This window comes from Gekko japonicus, unplaced genomic scaffold (assembly GCF_001447785.1).
Source record: "Gekko japonicus isolate JY-2015 unplaced genomic scaffold, Gekko_japonicus_V1.1 scaffold2153, whole genome shotgun sequence".
In the NCBI taxonomy this organism is placed as follows: Eukaryota; Metazoa; Chordata; class Lepidosauria; order Squamata; family Gekkonidae; genus Gekko; species Gekko japonicus.
Genome location: NW_015172069.1, coordinates 124,368 through 142,482, shown reverse-complemented (window position 1 = coordinate 142,482; position 18,115 = coordinate 124,368). Strand labels below are relative to the sequence as shown.

The 18,115-nt window shown below is 44.7% G+C and overlaps 1 protein-coding gene across 1 annotated transcript in view; it reads left to right on the top strand.

Moving 5' to 3' along the window:
• Window positions 1–18,115, top strand: part of LOC107118487 (mucin-5AC-like) — a 120,210-nt gene that overhangs the window by 70,842 nt on the left and 31,253 nt on the right. The window contains exons 10-23 of the mRNA XM_015420840.1: window positions 1,650–1,767; window positions 2,918–3,056; window positions 3,989–4,099; window positions 4,346–4,415; window positions 6,025–6,162; window positions 6,934–7,098; window positions 10,156–10,250; window positions 12,543–12,669; window positions 13,856–14,108; window positions 14,919–14,971; window positions 15,788–15,888; window positions 16,842–16,993; window positions 17,137–17,275; window positions 17,378–17,491. Of these exons, the coding sequence (XP_015276326.1) occupies window positions 1,650–1,767; window positions 2,918–3,056; window positions 3,989–4,099; window positions 4,346–4,415; window positions 6,025–6,162; window positions 6,934–7,098; window positions 10,156–10,250; window positions 12,543–12,669; window positions 13,856–14,108; window positions 14,919–14,971; window positions 15,788–15,888; window positions 16,842–16,993; window positions 17,137–17,275; window positions 17,378–17,491 (1,775 nt within the window). The remainder of the gene's footprint in view (window positions 1–1,649; window positions 1,768–2,917; window positions 3,057–3,988; window positions 4,100–4,345; window positions 4,416–6,024; window positions 6,163–6,933; window positions 7,099–10,155; window positions 10,251–12,542; window positions 12,670–13,855; window positions 14,109–14,918; window positions 14,972–15,787; window positions 15,889–16,841; window positions 16,994–17,136; window positions 17,276–17,377; window positions 17,492–18,115) is intronic.

Sequence of the window (18,115 nt, the reverse complement as noted above, 5' to 3'; positions counted from 1 at the left end):
GGCAAAGCAGGAAACACATGCACCCAGAAACTGAGTTGGGGCGGAACATGCCACAGCTTTATTGATTTTGGCCATGGAGCATTGACATGGCACAGGGCATCCATCCATGCGTCGGGTAACCCACCTGCTGGGGATAGACCTGGAATGGCAAGATCAGTGGTCCCACATGGTTCCCATGCCAGCCGTGACTGGAGCCAAGTGACAGCCCCCAAGCTGGGCATGCTGCCAGTGTTCCCTCTAAGCTGAGTTAGTGTGAGCTAGCTCACAGTTTCTTAGCCTCCGGCTCACACATTTTTGTCTCAGCTCAGGAAGGACGGCTCTAGAGCAAACTGACTGATGCAGCAGCCAAATCGCTCGCTCACAGCTTTAATGCCAGCAGCTCACCAAGTAGGATTTTTGCTCACAAGACTCCACAGCTTAGACGGAGCATTGGCTGCTACCTGGTTCCACCCCAGAGACTAGTGTTCCCTCTAAGCTGAGTCAGTGTGAGCCAGCTCAGTTTCTTAGCCTCCAGCTCACACATTTTTGTCTTCGCTCAGGAAGGAGGGCTCCAGAGCAAACTGATTGATGCAGTGGCCAAATCGCTCGCTCACCCCTTTAATGCCGGTAGCTCACAAAGTAGAATCGTTGCTCACAAGACTCCACAGTTTAGAGGGAGTGTTGCCAGAGACCCCTTAAAGGTGTAGGTGGGCATGCAGGCACAGCTTCCCCCCCCCAAATGGATCTGGCCCAGTGCCTAAAACCATGGGCAAGAAAACTAACAAGAAAGACAATCGTCGTACAAAACCAGAAACTGAGGGAGGAGGGGAGGGGTGGTCGAAGGGTGCACTGGGGGGGCCTGGCAGCCACATGGCCTTAAAAGTGGAAGGGGCAGACCTGGGAGAGTCCCCTTGAGCCAAGAGGCTTCCCCCAGCCCACCTGTGCCAGTAAACGAGGCAGCAAGGCTGCCTAGATGCTGCTGCCGGACATCTTCAGAGGGCTAGTGGCTACACCCATGCAGCCCAACACCTTGCAGGCATGAAAAGCCTACCTCCTGGTCCCACCCTTCACCCTGTGGCCCTGTAGCCACAAGACAGCCCCAGGTAAGTCCAGAGCCATAGCTTTCCAAGAGCAACCATCCACATTCTTCTGGGAAGCAAAAAAAGGAACGTGCTTTTCATCATGGCTAATCTTTCTAAAGGGGCTGCGGTGGCTCAAGTCGTTGAGACGCTGAACTGCAGGCCGGAAGGTCGGTAGTTCAGCAGTTCAAGACCCGAGTGCCACATGACAGAGTGAGCTCCCGTCTCTGGTCCCAGCTCCTGCCAACCTAGCAGTTCAAAAGCAAGAAATTGCAAGTAGATAAATGGGTACCGCTTCGGTGGGAAGGTAACAGCGTTCCGTGCGCCTTGGCGTCTAGTCATGCCGGCCACATGGCCACGGAAAAGTCTCTGGACAGCGCTGGCTCTTCGGCTTGGAAGTGGAGATGATCTCTAGAGCCGGATTCGACTGGCTTTCGAGCAAGGGAAACCTTTACCTTTACTAATCTTTCTAATATGGCTACTATGAGAACGGAAGAAGTGTGCTTGCACATGAAAGCTTATACCCAGAATTAAACTTTGTTGGTCTTAAAGGTATCACTGGTCTCAAATTTTGTTCTGCCATTCTTTTAGGAACTGTATATGATGACATTAACAATGCGGGCTGCATCCCTGTTAAGGACTGTCACTGCACTTACAATGGGGACACTTATGCTCCTGGAGCTTCTTTTGCATCCAAGTGTACTTCCTGGTAAGCAGAAAAAGGAACGTTTTACTTTGTGTGCCTTATTTAATGGGAGGTTGCTGTGGTGAATGTAACTGCTAAAGCGGGAGATGTCAAAGTCTATGCAAACACTGCTGTAGCGCTTCACTGCTTTAGCCTGATCGTGATGGGATGGTTCCATTTTGAGGAATTAAAATGAACCCGTGCCACATATGAAGAGCTCTGTGAAGGAAAGCTCCAGTTTGGTGTGGTGGTTAGGAGCGCGGACTCTAATCTGGGAGAACCGGGTTTGATTCCCCACTCCTCCACTTGCACCTGCTGATGTGACCTTGGGTCAGTCACAAGCTCTGGCACAGCTGTCCTTGAAAAAGAGCAGTTTGTGTCAGAGTTCTCTCAGCCCCACCCACCTCACAGGGTGTCTGTTGTGGGGAGGGGAAGGGGAAGGAGTTTGTAAGCCGCTCTGAAACTCCAAGTGAAGGGAGGGGTATAAATCCAATCTCCTCCTTCTCCTCCTCCTCCTCTTACCCATGTGCCTCCTCTGTATATTTTCTGAATACATTCATTTGTGGCCTTTGTGTAACTTAAGACGAATTGATATCATGACCATAAATTCCAAAATACATAGATTGGAAGTTAAAAGGCAGCCACCCTTCCACTGCACAGTCTGAGTATTTCCTTAGCACATGGCAACGATGAGGCCAAACAATTTCCCACGTGAACGGAGTATGCACCATAGAACTTCCCACAGAATACTCTGCCGCATGCTGTGCTTCTGTGGCAAATCCACAGAGGATCCCTGGCAGCTGTTTATGTGGAAATTGTTTCCTGGAGGTAGTAAGTTTGAAAACCACTCTGCCAAACTAGTGCATATAGGCAGTCACTATCAAATGCCCAAAACCAGCTCAAGTCAGCAATCAGATGTTGCAAAAATAGATAGTAAGTGCTGAAATCAATGATAGTTGGTTGACAAACATGGATACCCAATATGCAGAGAACATTTCAACGTTCAGAGTCCATCCAGAGATTAATAGGACATCAAAACTCACAAAGGAAAAAAGAGGAGCAAGTTGATTTCAGCTCTAAAAGAATGACCACTGCACATACCTCCGTGCACTCATAAGTGGACTGTCATTTGAATACACAAAATCAACTATTATTTCTGTGTTTTTTTCCTCAGTACATGTACTGGAGGCCAGTGGGCCTGTGTCAGCCTTTCATGCCCTGGAATATGCACAATTGAAGGAGGGTCCCACATTTCAACATTTGATGAGAAACAGTATTCCTTCTTTGGTGACTGTAGCTATGTCTTTACTAAGGTAATCAAAATGGACTAATCCAGGGAGGTTGTGAATTGGGAAGCTCCCCACACAATGTTTTCAGAGGGATGCCCGGGGCTTCAAAATTGTTGATTAGAATTGCAAAGCAGAATGTGGTTTAATTAAGGCAACCGACATTAAAATTATTTTAGCCGATAAAAGTTACACATTGTAAATTGCAACATGAATGTGATACAATCAATTCACCTTTTAAAAACAAGCTTTGCATCTCCCATAGTAATGGAACGTGACCCGGCCTTGATTTGTTAAGCTGTAATTTTTTGTTCTTGTTAATAACTGTCCCCTAGAGAACATCGGGCAGGGAACCCAGGCATTTAAATCCTCCTCCCCCTTCCCCCGAGTCTCTCTGCAAAAGCGGAAGGGCTCAGAGGGCAGGGGGGTATGTCTGGAGTGCGGCGGGCTGGCTGGCTGGAGAAGGGGAGGGGAGGGCAGGGAGGCAGTGGGGGAGAATGGCAGCGGGGGGCACCACGGGCTCTTTACTGCCGGAGCGCTGCTCCACTGTGCTCCGGCAGGAAATGACCCCTGACTGTTCCTCATATTGAGTTAGACCCAAAGGTTCGGTTCTGCAAATGGTGCAGCATTTACCTGATGCAAGGATCTTTCTGCTGGAGCACAGAGCCTTCCACAGGTGAAATGTGTCTCTTCCACCTGATTGAGGCTCTTGGCATCACCAGGAGACTCCTAGGGTCTGAGGAAGACTCCGCTGTCAGTGGGAAGGAATCTTTGGACCCAGCCCTTTGTCATCCCACTTTATCTCTTCTTAACTGTTGGGATCTATCTTGATTTCATGAAGAAAGGTGGGACAGAATGATTTTCAATACATTATCTGATGAGCTCAAAGACAATGTGATGTAAATTGGTATAAAGTCCAGGCAGTTCAAACCGCTAATGCTCTGTGACTCCATTTTCAGCTCTGTGACAGCAATGCTTTCACTGTTCTGGTCGAAATCAGAAAGTGTGGCCTCACAGACACGGAGACATGCTTGAAAGGTGTGGCCATCAGCATCGATGGAGGTCAGACGGTGAGTACAAAAACCAAAAAGCCCAAATGTATATTTAAAAATGGAGGTGGCACATGGACAGGACAACCGCTGTTTCTTCCTGCAAACCATTTTAAACAAACAGTAGTCACGATTCTTTCCTGATCTTCTGATTTCAGTTTATGTTCTTAACAACTATACTCAAAGCCAGCAGCAAAAAAGAAAGAAAAAAAGAAAGAAAGCTATCTGGTTACAATCAGACTGTACTCTCTCTCTCTCCACTGCTAGGTAATTGTGATCAAGCCTTCTGGGGTTGTCTACGTGAATATGATCCTCACCCAGCTGCCTGTCTCTGCAGGTAAGTCCCACTTTTGGAGATAACCTGTGGCACTCTTCATTCTTTGAATTCTTACCTTTCTATTGTAGCATTCAAAGGCTAGGTTCAGTTTACAGAGATGTCTGATTGATATTTACCACGGCTCATGTACTTTGCCAAAGACCATTTTATTCAATACTTATTGGAAGACATTGATTACAGATGATTACCCTCTCCAGAGGTCTTTGTGCACCAAGATGCATACTTAAGAAGGCTTCCCTGTAGTAGGTGTACTCAATTCAAGCTCATAGTCCTTTGTGCACTGAAATGTACTGAGAAATATTGTGTGTGCAGAAATTTAATGCACCTATTGAAATTCTTATACAAGTAAGCAACGGCTGGATCAGAAGTAGAGTTTATGTTGTAACTCCATCTTTTATGGTATTACAAAGATCCTGTCAGATTTGAATTTAAAAGCATCCGTGGAACTGCCTTCTCCTTGTCAATGAAAATGGGGAACCTGTTTGCTATGACAGGAATTCTTTGACTTAGAACTAAATTCCCAGTACTCATAGTATTATATTTACATAGGCAATACCAGGGCTTTTTTTGTAGAAAAAGCCCAGCAGGAACTCATTAGCATAATAGGCCACACCCAATAGCATAAACTCATTAGCATATCAGGCCACACCCCAAGAGCACAGCTCATCAGCATAGTAGGCCACACCCCCATGTTACTAGATGTGTGGTCATCCAGCCACACCCACCTTTTGCTTCTTATTCTGTTTACTTTGTTTATTGTCAAAACCCAGGGCTTTTCTTGTAGCAGGAACTCCTTTGTATGCTAGGCCACACTCCTCTAATGTAGCCAATCCCAGTGAGTTTCTGCTGTTGGGTGTGGCCTATTATGCTAATGAGTTCCTGCTGGGTGTGGCCAACTCGGGAGCCATCCGGAACTCCGTTCCTGTGCGTTCCTGCCCAAAAATAGCCCTGGGCAATACAGTCAGTTATACATTATTACAGGAGGTATTTGTAGTCGCTTCCATCAAAATGTACTGATGGTAAGCGTTGGCGTGGATCTAAAATCCACTTCCACTAGTGGTGAGTTTTGCTGATTACTTTCTACAGTAGACCCCTACTTTGTACCACATGTTGTTGGGTTGCAGCAGGAAAAGGAAAACAGGAAATATATGTTCCAGGAGAAAAGCTCCACTTAAATCAGGATATGGTTTGAATACAATGGTACCATTAAGACCAACAAGTTTTATTCAAGGTCTTAAAGGTGCCACTGGACTCAAACTTTGTTCTCCCGCTTCAGACCACCTGGATCAGTCCTCTGGATGCAACCCTTTGTGACTAAAAATGTTGCAGATCAACATTGTATGGCATTTGAAATGCAACTTCATTGCATTCCCCTTATGGCAGAAGCTCATTTTGGTAGAATCTCACCCACAGAAAATGTTTAATAATGTGTATCTGGTGTAAGTAGCTGCTATCCTCTATAAGAATGTCAAGTATACGTTAAATACACTGAACACATCTCCACTCATCCCCATGTATCAACTGTCACATCAGAATCAATCATTAGTTCCTACTCGATAAGATGTTTGATTCCATTTGAAGCATGGCTAATTATGTTCTGCTTCCCCAGCCAACGTCACCATCTTCAGGCCATCATCATTCTTCATCATGTTACAGACAAATATTGGCATCACGTTAGAGGTCCAACTTGTACCTATCATGCAGATCTTTGCACGCTTAGATCCAGTTCACAAAGGACATACATGTGGTGAGTTAATTCATTACAATGCATAAGGGAATGGTCTGATTATTTTTTATTATTTAGTTTTTATTGCTTTTAATTTCAGAAAAAGGGAGGGTATATAGTGGGATTAAGAAAAGAGTGAGTGATGCTCATATTAGTATATTAATCTTTTGTTAGTATTAGTCATATCTTTTTCTTCTTCCGTGAGTTGGTCAATCGTCTTTCATCTTATCCTGTAAAAACAAATAGAAATGTTAGTATATTAGTAGTGTCTCTTTGGTTTATTGTTAATAAAGTCTTTTCATGCGCTTTCCGAACCAATCTTCATGTTCTGGGCTGTCTTCCTTTTACATCTCTCAAATTGTAAGATGGACCCTTCACTGCTCCTTCATCTTCCGTATTCTTGTCTCCCTTCTCTGAGCCGCTGTCTTCGTCACTGCCAAATACCTCCCATTTAGCAAGTGCTTCTTCCTCTGAACTGGTGTGTCTCTTCAAAAAGTCTTGAGCTTTGAAAATGGAGTCAATCTTCTCCCTTTTATCTTTAAATTTAAAGATAAGTCCTTCTGGAATCAACCATCTATAGCTAATTTGATGGTTTTGCAAGAACGAAGTCAGTCCTTTGTATGCCTTCCACTTCATCCGAATTTCAAATGGGACGTCTTTCAATATTCTAACTGTCTGCTCTCCAGTCTTCATAGGCATTGCTGAAGATGCTCTTAAGATTTGATCTCTGGGAATGGTCTGATTATTTTTATAGTGCATGGAGGATTAAACACCCACTTGATTTTCTCTCAGGTCTCTGTGGAAACTTCAACAGTATCCAGACTGATGACTTCAAAGCCATCAGTGGGGTGGTAGAAGGAACCTCAGCAGCTTTTGCCAATACCTGGAAAACACAGGCTGATTGCCCAAATGTCAAAAACATATTTGAGAACCCATGTCTCCTCAGCATAGAAAACGGTATGTGCCTTGCAAAACGTATACTGCAGCTTTTCTTCAAGAATCAGAATGATTGTCACGTCCTTGAAAATAATTACTTAAAAAAAAACTTACCATTGGTTCGAAAAAAAGAGTAGAAACCCAGAACTTTGAAATATTAACTCTCGTATTATGTAAATTGCCACAAACAGGTAAGAATATAAAGGTGATCTAGATTATCTATCTGCAAGATGGCAAGATTTTGTATACCTAAGACAGTTTTCATAGATCATTTCATACCATACCAATAGGCAAACAGGAAGAAAACAATGCATTCTATAACAGCATGATGATATGCCATACAAGGGCCCCGGTCACACGAGCCAGATATCGCGGGGGGGGGAACGTGGCTGTTTGCCCCACAGCGAAATAACGCGCAATTGCACGATCAGGCATCCCCTCGCGGTCCCATCAAGGTCCCATGGTTAGGGGGGAGCGGCCGATCACACGACGTGCCAAAGAAGCGGCGTGGCACGGCAAACGGGGTTGTTGTTTTTTTAACCTGAAGTATGTGCATGCCCCGTTCGGTGCCTGTGCGCATCCCTGCAGACTTCGGGGGGGGGGAAACCTTTTCGCAATGGGGCATGGCCACCGGAAACGCAATCAGACGCCCGCCCTTGCCCCGCGGTTTCCGGAAACTAGTACCTCCGAGGTGCTAGTTTTTTACCACGCGTCTTTGGCGGGAAGCCTCGGATGAGCCACGGGACCTCTACACTTCCCAGATGTGGCGGTGAGATCGCGCCCAGAAATCCGCCTATCTTCCGTCCCTCTAGCTTGCCTAATGCTCCGTGTCACCGGGGCCAAGAAAAAGCAAACCGAGTTCCCGATCACACGCAGATTTAGCCAAGCGATAGGTACGAATGCCGGGCGGATTTTAAGGGTGCGATCACATGGGAATATCTGGCAAGCGTCCCGCACCCATCGGCAACCCGTCTTGCTCTGCCGAAGAAGAGGAGTTAAAAAATACCAGGAAAAGTCCAGTATCAAATGGGTTGCAACAGGCCACAGATGGACTTTCCTCTGTGTGATCGCTCCAGGACTTTCTCATGGCATCGGGATGGTCTGATCAGGCCATCCCGACTCCGTGCCACTGTTCCCCCCCCCTCTCAGTATGCGCATCATTGCATACTGCCATAGGAAACCCTCAGTGTGGAGATGCGATTCATTGATCCTCCGTTTGAGAGAATTGAAAACAAACAGCAAAAAAAACCCCCGAACTCACCCATGATTGCGTCTGATTACGCAGTGGTGGGCTATGCCCACAGCTTCAAGGAACTGTGTGATTGCTCAACTGCGGATCAATTTCCTCCGGGGTAAATAGCCTCACTTCCCCCGCGCATTATCTCACGCGTGTGTTTGGGACCTGGGATAACTTGTGCAAACTATAGTGTTAACATGATATAAATGTTCTCTTCTATAGCCATGCTTTTAAAGTAATTTTGTGCAAAGTATAACACCAGAATTAAGGATGGGGGAACAGCATTATATCAACTCCATTGAAATGCCTGGAGTGTTTTGTTATAGTGCTATAGCGCTCTAAAGCGAATGTTAAAAAAAAAAGCTGGAGATCACCCGCACGGGCGAAAAATGGCGGGGAAAAAGCGGTGTAGTCTGAAATGGCAAACCGCTTCAGATCCAGCTCTTTACCGGAAGGGGAAAGCCTTGTGTGAAATGGCAGCCCTATAGCGGTTTACTCCATGACAGATCAAAAACAGCTTCAAAACGGGTTAAAAAGGGTAATCTGAAATTCCTCAAGGCTACCTTCACTGATATTTCAGGAGTGGAGTCATTCAGAAGACGATGCACTTTTAAAGCATCAGGAAGGCCCATCATGTTGGCTAAAATAGGGTTTAAATGTCTAAAACGTATATCTACATAAAATTGGCAGTGCAAACAGGATGACCTGGAGCTGCTCTGCAACCAGTTTTTGTATCATGTTGCCCAGCAAGGGCAAATTACAGACTTGGTGATAACTGGCAACATCATTTTTCTCTAGGAAAGGTGTTTGCTTTCTTTTTTAAATTGATGTGATCCTTACAAGCTTTAAGTACCCAGGATGGGCAAGGGTCTAATGCACATGTGGTGGCCGTCATAGATCCCAAGATCCTGCTGGCATCCATTGCAGTGACAAGATCGAAGTGATCCCTCGAAGGGATGTTGAAGGCGACTAGTGTCTCAGCTGTATTGCAGCCAGTGTGCAAATCAGACCATGTTTGAGAGATTTTCTCAGCAAAGAACTTTGCAAAAAGTGCAAAAGAGAGAGCCAGTTTGGTGTGTGGTTAAGTGCATGGACTCTAATCTGGGAGAACCGGGTTTGATTCCCCACTCCTCCACTTGGGCCTGCTGATGTGACCTTGGGTCAGTCACAAGCTCTGGCACAGCTGTCCTTGAAAAAGAGCAGTTTGTGTCAGAGCTCTCTCAGCCCCACCCACCCCACAGGGTGTCTGTTGTGGGGAGGGGAAGGGAAAGGAGTTTGTAAGCCGCTCTGAGACTCCAAGTGAAGGGCGGGGTATAAATCCAATCTCTTCTTCTTCTTCTTCTTCAGCTAATTGTCAGTTCCTGGGCATTTAAGACGTTGGCATCAACAATGGGCCAGGTGTTTTAAACAGCTGAGCTAGATGGGAACTCAATGATGCATTAGTAGCAGAACAGTAGAATTTCTTTGCCACCATCATCACTGCCAGTTTGGTGTAGTGGTTAAGTGCGCGGACGCTAATCTGGGAGAACCGGGTTTGATTCCCCACTCCTCCACTTGGGCCTGCTGGATGACTTTGGGCAAGCCATAGTTCTGGCACAGCTGTTCTTGAAAAAAACAGTTTCTGTCAGAGCTCTCTCAGCCCCACCAACCTCACTGGGTGTCTGTTGTGGGGAGGGGAAGGGAAAGGAAAGGCATTTGTAAGCCGCTCTGAGACTCCTCTGGGTAGTGAAGGGTAGAGTATAAATCCAATCATCCCCTCATCCTCTTCCTCATTTTCTTCTTCACATAGCTCTTCTAATGAGTTCTAAAGCACAGCCTGTTTTTATGTCTTGCACTCACAGAAAAATATGCTCAGCACTGGTGTGGACTGCTGACAGACAGCAATGGACCTTTTCAGAAGTGCCACGCCATTGTAAACCCAGCTGCTTACCACACGGTACCCAACAACTACTTTTCCTTTGAAGTGCAAGTAAAAATTTAAAAATAACTTGCCAATCTGGATAAGGTGCTGAATTTACCTTCTGTCAGGCTTCCAAGTGCCATTATTAATCCCCGTGTCATGTAATACAACATATGCATTTCTTGCTCCGCTACTAAATGCAAACATCTCATTTCACCCTGTGTGCTAGGTAACAATGCTTGTCAGCTTATGACAAAGAACATAACATTTGGATGCTAGCAGGAAATGTTTTTCCCTTCAAAGATCCTATGTGGTTTAACAGTTAATTTCTGTGTAACCCAACCCCCACTGCAGTATTTTAACATGATCAGTACAGTGCAATTACAAATATGCCTGGTTTTAGATTACTCATAGATATAGGCACACACTCTACAGTAAAGGGGTAAACTCCAAGTAGTATCATTGATTTATAACAAAAGTTAGGGGCTAAGTGGACTTCTTTGGAGTGGCTTTGCTTCAGAATCCACCCATACAACTCCCAGGGAATAAAAGGAATGCATGATGAGAGTCCATCAGAATCTGCCTTTCTCTGGTTGTGTTCAGACTGGCAGTTTGGCCCGATAGAGGCACGTTTTGCAAACGGATTAAATGGGCAGGATTGCACAGCCACATCTGTCAGGCGTTCCCCGGGCATACTCACCCCGTCAGAGGACGACTTGGAGCTGCGTTAAAAAGCCACCACCTCCAAAGTGGCGTTTTTGTTTCCTCGCGCATTCATTGTGCAAGGTCTGAACATGGGGGAGTGCGCGTAGAACGGATTTGGCAGCGTGAACCTGCAGATCCATTCTGCCACTACGGAGGCGATTTTTTAAAAGACTTGCCTATGTGCGCATGCGCATGTGCACTACACACACGCATGATGTTTGGATTTATTTTTTCCCCCAGTTCACTCCGTGGCTGCGGTGCCACAATAATGTGGAGGCTTTACCACAGGATGTCTCCATGGGTAACCCACAGCAGGGTGTGCTGTGTGGCTGATATATCCCACTACACTTTAACCCGGTTCAATTAGAGGCGGCACCCTATCGCGCCAAGCCGCCAGTGTGATCACAGCCTCTGTCTCTTGCAAGCCATGGTCTATTAAACGGAGGAAGAGGGTTGGGGAAATGCTGACTCTGACACCCCTCATGGTGTCTTTTTACAAAGCATGTACAAAGACAAATATGGTCACAGTCCGTAGACATGAAAAGATAGAGCCACAGGAACTGTGTAAAGTGCGCTCAATGTTTCTTTAACGATAGCAATAATGTTATAAATATGAAAATTACAAAAGTGATACTAATACATTCAAATTGTAAATCCAGTTACATAAGATAGAAGATAACAACGACGGTGGGACGGTGGTCTCCGGAATGTGATGCCGTTTCGACAAGCGTCTTCTTCTGACCAAGAATCTATAAGCTTATACATGATATAATACACATGAGCATTAGTACTTACATCTTAATTTTTGGCTACTGTGTGACAGAGTGTTGGACTAGATGGGCCTTTGGCCTGATCCAACATTGGCATCTCTTATGTTCTTATGTTCTTTGGTAATTGTACAACAAAATTTAAAATAAACTTGGTACAAAACCTTACTAGATGCCACACATTTTCCGCACATCATCTAGTAAGGTTTTGTACCAAATTTATTTTAAATTTTGTTGTACAATTACCTAAGATGTAAGTACTAATGTTCATATGTATTATATCATGTATAAGCTTATAGATTCTTGGTCAGAAGAAGACGCTTGTCGAAACTGCATCACATTCCGGAGACTACCGTCCCGCCGTCGTTATTATCTTCTATCTTATGTAACTGGATTTACAATTTGAATGTGTTAGTATCACTTTTGTAATTTTCATATTTATAACATTATTGCTATCGTTAAAGAAACATTGAGCGCACTTTACACAGTTCCCGTGGCTCTATCTTTTCATTTTTACAAAGCATTACAAGGAAAAAATATGGGTGAGATGTGTATTAGTGGCAGCCGCATTACCCAAAATATGGACTGGCTTCGATATGCTTATACAGTGAAAGCCAATTCTCCCCCCCCCACCCCACCCCACACACAGAGAGACATAAAAGCAAAGATCAAAATGGAATTTGTCCACTTCATGAAATAAAACCTAAACATTCCTTGAACGGTGCCTCATAGGAATGCTTGAAACGAAATGTCACTGGGGGAACTGTTTTAGTTCTTCATTTATTTATTTGCAGCCCACCTTTCTCAGGGAGACGCGAGGTAGATTAATATGAATTGGTCTTCTCTGTGCTCTTAGAACTGCATGTTTGACACCTGCAACTGCGAGAGAAGCGAGGACTGCTTGTGCGCTTCCCTCTCCGCCTACGTCAGGGCCTGTGCTGCCAAAGGAGTCCTTCTGAGCGGATGGAGGACCAACATCTGCAGTAAGTATTTGAACTATGCACAGAAGTTTCTAACTCAGAAAAGAAATTTGTTTATAAGCAAACTGCGGATGCTGTTTTCAAGTTATCCCGTGCAAAAGGTTAGTGGTACTTGCTGGCTTCTTGGAGGATCGCCGTCGTTTTCTTGAAAATCCCATAGCAGTTTTCCCCAAGTCTTGCCTAGGAGATGGGATGGGGCTATGAAGATGAACTGCAGGGTGGGCAGGGGGAAACTATAGTTCTTGGTTAAACCGCTGAAGAATGTGGGTTATAAAGTTGTTCAGGCCATCTGGCCCACCATTTGGCTTGCAACAGGAAATAAGGCACAGCCTGTTATCAGAAAGACATCACAGGAGAAGGCAGGAGACTTTTAGAAATCAATATTTCTATACAACCGCTAAGTGGCAAAGGCCAACAGATACCCAATACTATTACATGAATAAATGAGCACCTGCTTATTTCTCCCTTCAGTCACAACAAAATACCTTTGTCAGCTCTGTATTAGAAATGAGGGGAAACGGGCACATTTTTAGAGAAGATACTAAGATACATGCATTGCGAAATGATTAGTTTTCAAGGATGAGGCTTAAAGATATATCTGGAATAATGTAACTCAGTTTGAAAAAAACCAAATAAAATCCATGGAATGGCCACACCAGATAAGGCACCTCTAGCATAAGTCCACACTTGGACCTGTAACCTCTCTTTTCTTTCTTTTTTTTTAATTGACTCTCCTAAAAAGGAGAGAGTTTATGCTTTTAATATCAGAAAGAGGGAGGGTATATAGTGGGATTAAGAAGAGATTGGGTGATATTTTCATTAGTATGTTAATCTTTTGTTAGTATTAAACAAATCTTCTTTTGGCTTCATCTGCAAGTTGTCAATCATCTTTCATCTTGACCTGTGAAAAACAATAACTGTTAGTGTATTAGTAGTGTCCCTTTGGCTTATTGTTAGTAAAGTCTTTTCTTGTGCATTCCGAACCAGTCTTCATGTTCTGGGCAACCTGTAACCTCTCTTTTCTGAGTTACATGCAGTTCAAACTGCTACTGCCATTAACAGAGAATACACATCTATAACCACCCAACAAATATTTTTGGATATAGGTTATCTTGACCACATTCAGCTCTTTGTATATATATATCCTTAGGTAAACCCTATGAATGATTTTTATTTTTCTTCTCTCAAGCCAAATACCAAGTATGTCCCAAAACCCTGGTTTACCGCTATAACATCGATTCATGCCAACCCACCTGCCGATCTCTGAGTGAGCCTGATGTCACCTGCAATATTGAGTTCACCTCGGTGGACGGATGCACCTGTGAAGAGGGGACATACATGGATGAAAGTGGCAAATGTATACCTGCTACTAGCTGCCCTTGTTACTATAAAGGGTCTCCCCTACCGTCTGGAGACGTAATTCATGAAAATGGCGTCATTTGGTAAGAGATTATTTGAATGAAACATTGGCATGAGGTGACAGGAATAATGACAACCCATAAAAATATTTTATAGATCCATATGTGGTGGCGGTGTGCAAAGATCCATAATTTTTGGAAGATGGTGCAGAAGACAATTTTCGAAATAACTAAGATTGAAATAGAGTTAGCCCCGGAAGTGGTACTGCTGAATATGTTACCAGAGAGTTATAGATGGAAAGATAAATACCTGATAATTTATATATTGACAACTGCAAGGATTTTGGTAGCCAAATTTTGGAAACAAGAGTATATACCGAAACTGGATGACCTAGTACATAGGTTGTTAGAAACAGCAGAGATGGATAAGTTGAGTTGAGTTCTCCAAGGAAAGGATGAAAAAGTGTTTACAGAAAGATGGAAGCGTCTGTATAAATGGATTAATGTAGATGTATAACAATAGACTCCATAAGCGATCGTGATGAAATATGTAGCGTGGAAGTATGTTGTTCTTTATTATGAAGATGAAAATAAAATCTTTATATATATATATATATATAATAGAAATTAATCAGTGTCACAGGAAGAAGATGGCTTCCGCCATTTTGCTGTGCCCTTTTTTTGGTTCGCTGCCAAGCCAACTTACAGTGATCCCATGGACTTAGAGGTGGTTTGCCAATGCATGCCCCTGAATTGTGACCCTGGAATTCCTTGGTGTTCTCCCATCCAAATGCTAACCAGGGATGACCCTGCTTTGCTTCTGAGCTCTGACAAGATTGGGCTGGCTTAGCTCTTGATTTAACTAAGAAAAGATGTCCCCCCTCTCTGTTACAGCTCTTGCACACAAGGAAAGCTTCAGTGCATTGGAGAGGTGAAGCCAGAACCAGGTAAAAGCATCATTTTTATTACCTATTTGCATTGCTACTTTTAAGTGATCTTTGGCCCCGGTCACACGGCCCAGATAATGCAGGGGGGAGGCGTGGCTGTTCGCCCCGGAGCAAAATAAAGCGCGGTAGCCCGATCACACGGTCCCCCGAGTCTCCGTGCTTCGGCTGTTAGCTGGCGATCACACAGCGATGCTGCAGCGTGGCAAAGAAGCGGCATGGCACGATCACACAAGCGTTTCGCGTTTCTGCGCATGCACAGTTCCGCAGAGCAGCACTGCTTTCAGTGTCGTGTTTGTGCGCATGCGCTTACGAAAAACATCCGGTTTGCGATGGGATGTGGACAGGCACTGGATGCCACGGGATACTAGCGCTCCCGCAATCAGACGCCCACCTGTGCCGTGTATTTTCTGGATACTAGTGCACTTTCTTTGGTACTTTGTAACTCTGCATCTTCGGCGGGACGCCACAGGTTGACCACGGGTGCACTATGCTTCCCTGATGTTGCGGTGTGATCGTGCCCCGAAAATCCACCCGACATTCATGCCTTTCGCGTGGCAAATTCTCCGTGTGACCGGGGCCTTTATTGTACTAAAACAGTGAAGGCAGCTGTACCAATCAAGTATGGGAGATCTGCACGTACTTCCACATACACAACTGAGACAAATACAGGGGTACATGTTACTGGAATCCTCAAAATCTAAGGTTTGGCATAAGAGCCAGTGTTTTCCTATGTGAAATGTTGGTAATGGTGTGTGTTCTTGTACTAACTAGCATCTGACTAAAACTGAGATTGCATCTATACTTTCTTTCTATCAGTGTGTGATGCTCCCATGATCTATTTCGACTGCCGCAATGCCACAGCAGGGGTCACCGGAGCTGAGTGTCAGAAGAGCTGTCAGACACTTGACATGGAATGCGTGAGGGTAAATATTTTGTAACCCTGTCTTGCTTTGATAGCCTGTTTATTCGTCATGCATACCACTCAGTAACTGCAGTGAATGTACAAAAGTGCTAGTGCCAGTTTCCAGACAGCACAGCCTTCTGTCGCCTCAGGCAGATACTGCAAAATTGGAGCCAAACTGGTAGGTGATGATGTGATGGGGGGGGGGTGACCCACAGAACAAATGTTTATATGGACATCATGCCACAATTTGATTTAATAAACACATGTCAAGATAGTAATGTGGTATACTCTGAGTCATAACACGGACATTCTTCTAGAATTTGCCAAATCACACTCTAGATGTTTTTTGGATTGTTCTCAAGAAGAGTTCAACATCGCAAAACTCCTCTGAAAGAGTAACTTTAAAGCAATTTCACCTGCATTAGACAGGAAAAATGAACTGGTCATTGGTGGCTCACTGGGAAAGGCTGATACTAATGGTTATGTGCAGGGCTATTTTTGGGCAGGAAGGCACAGGAATGGAGTTCCGGCTGGCTCCTGAGTTGGCCACGCTCAGCAGGCAGGCCACGCCCATCAGGAACTCATTAGCATAATAGGCCACACCCAACAGCAGGAACTCATTAGGATTGGCTACATTAGGGGTGTGTGGCCTAACATGCAAAGGAGTTCCTGCTACAAAAAAAGCCCTGGGTTTTGACAACAAACAAGGTAAACAGAATAAGAAGCAAAAGGTGGGTGTGGCTGGATGAGCACGCTTCTGGTAACATGGGGGTGTGCCCTAATATGCTAATGAGCTGTGCTGTCAGGGGTGTGGCCTAATATGCTAATATGTTTCTGCTGTTGGGTGTGGCCTGTTATGCTAATGAGTCCCTGCTGGGCTTTTTCTACAAAAAAAGCCTTGGTTATGTGTGGATTTATCCTTTGTCTATCCAGTATTTTAATAGTGTCCATCTTCTCTTATTATAGTATAGCACACAATGCGTTTCTGGCTGCATGTGCCCCAATGAACTGGTCTCAGATGGCAAAGGTGGATGTGTAGCTGCTGAAGAGTGCCCTTGTATTCACAATGAAGCCATATATAAATCAGGAGATACCATCAAGGTGAAATGTAACACTTGGTATGTACTAGCAGATGAGCATCATCTTTATCGTTATTCCATGGCTTTTTAGAAACAGAACTGAAAGTATCAAAATGAATCAGAAGCACTGAGCACATGTGGCAGGAAACATAGTAGTTACATATTTCTTTCTGCTTCTGCAGTACATGTAAGAAAAGAATGTGGGAATGCACCAACGAACCTTGCCTGGCGACATGCTCAGTTTATGGAGACGGCCATTACATCTCCTTCGATGGCAAACGCTACAGCTTCAGTGGAGACTGCGAATACACATTGGTCCAGGTATTCAGTGTTTTTTTCCTCAAGAACCACTACCATGACACTAAAAACCTTCAGTTTAGTTTGTCTGTGTTTCTGAACACTGAATAATGTCTTTCTTCTCAGGATCATTGTGGTAAAAACAGCTCAAAGGCAGGAACTTTCAGAGTCATCACGGAAAACATTCCCTGTGGGACTACTGGGACCACCTGCTCAAAGGCCATTAAAGTGTTTATGGGAGTAAGTAGCTTCACTGAGGATCATCCAGAAAGGTGACATATACCATAGGTGTTGTGCACCTAAACAATCTTGGGATATGTGACATTAGCCTAAAAAGGTAAAGGTAAAGGTTCCCCTTGCTCGAAAGCTAGTCGAATCCGACTCTAGGGTTGCGGTGCTCATCTCCGTTTCAAAGCCGAAGAGCCAGCGCTGTCCGAAGACATTTCTGTGGTCATGTGGCCGGCATGACTAAACACCAAGGCACACGGAACGCTGTTACCTTCCCACCGAAGTGGTACCTATTTATCTACTTGCAATTTCTTGCTTTCGAACTGCTAGGTTGGCAGGAGCTGGAACTAGACATCAGCCTACAGCAGAAGAAAATCTTGAAGCAGAACACAGAATAGCTTAATTTAAAAGGGGCATCAGTACTGACATGCAGAATAAAGACAGGCCCAGGTACATACTACACAGATAAGAGAGGTTTCATTGCACTTCACTGGGTAGCATCCAGGGGTCATTTCCTGCAGGAACGCACAGGAGCGGAGCTCCGGCAGTAAAGAGCCCAGGGGGCGGGCACATGCAACAAGCCCCACCCCCTGCTCACAGCAGCCCTCAGTCAGGGCAAGAAGCAGCCAGGTAAGT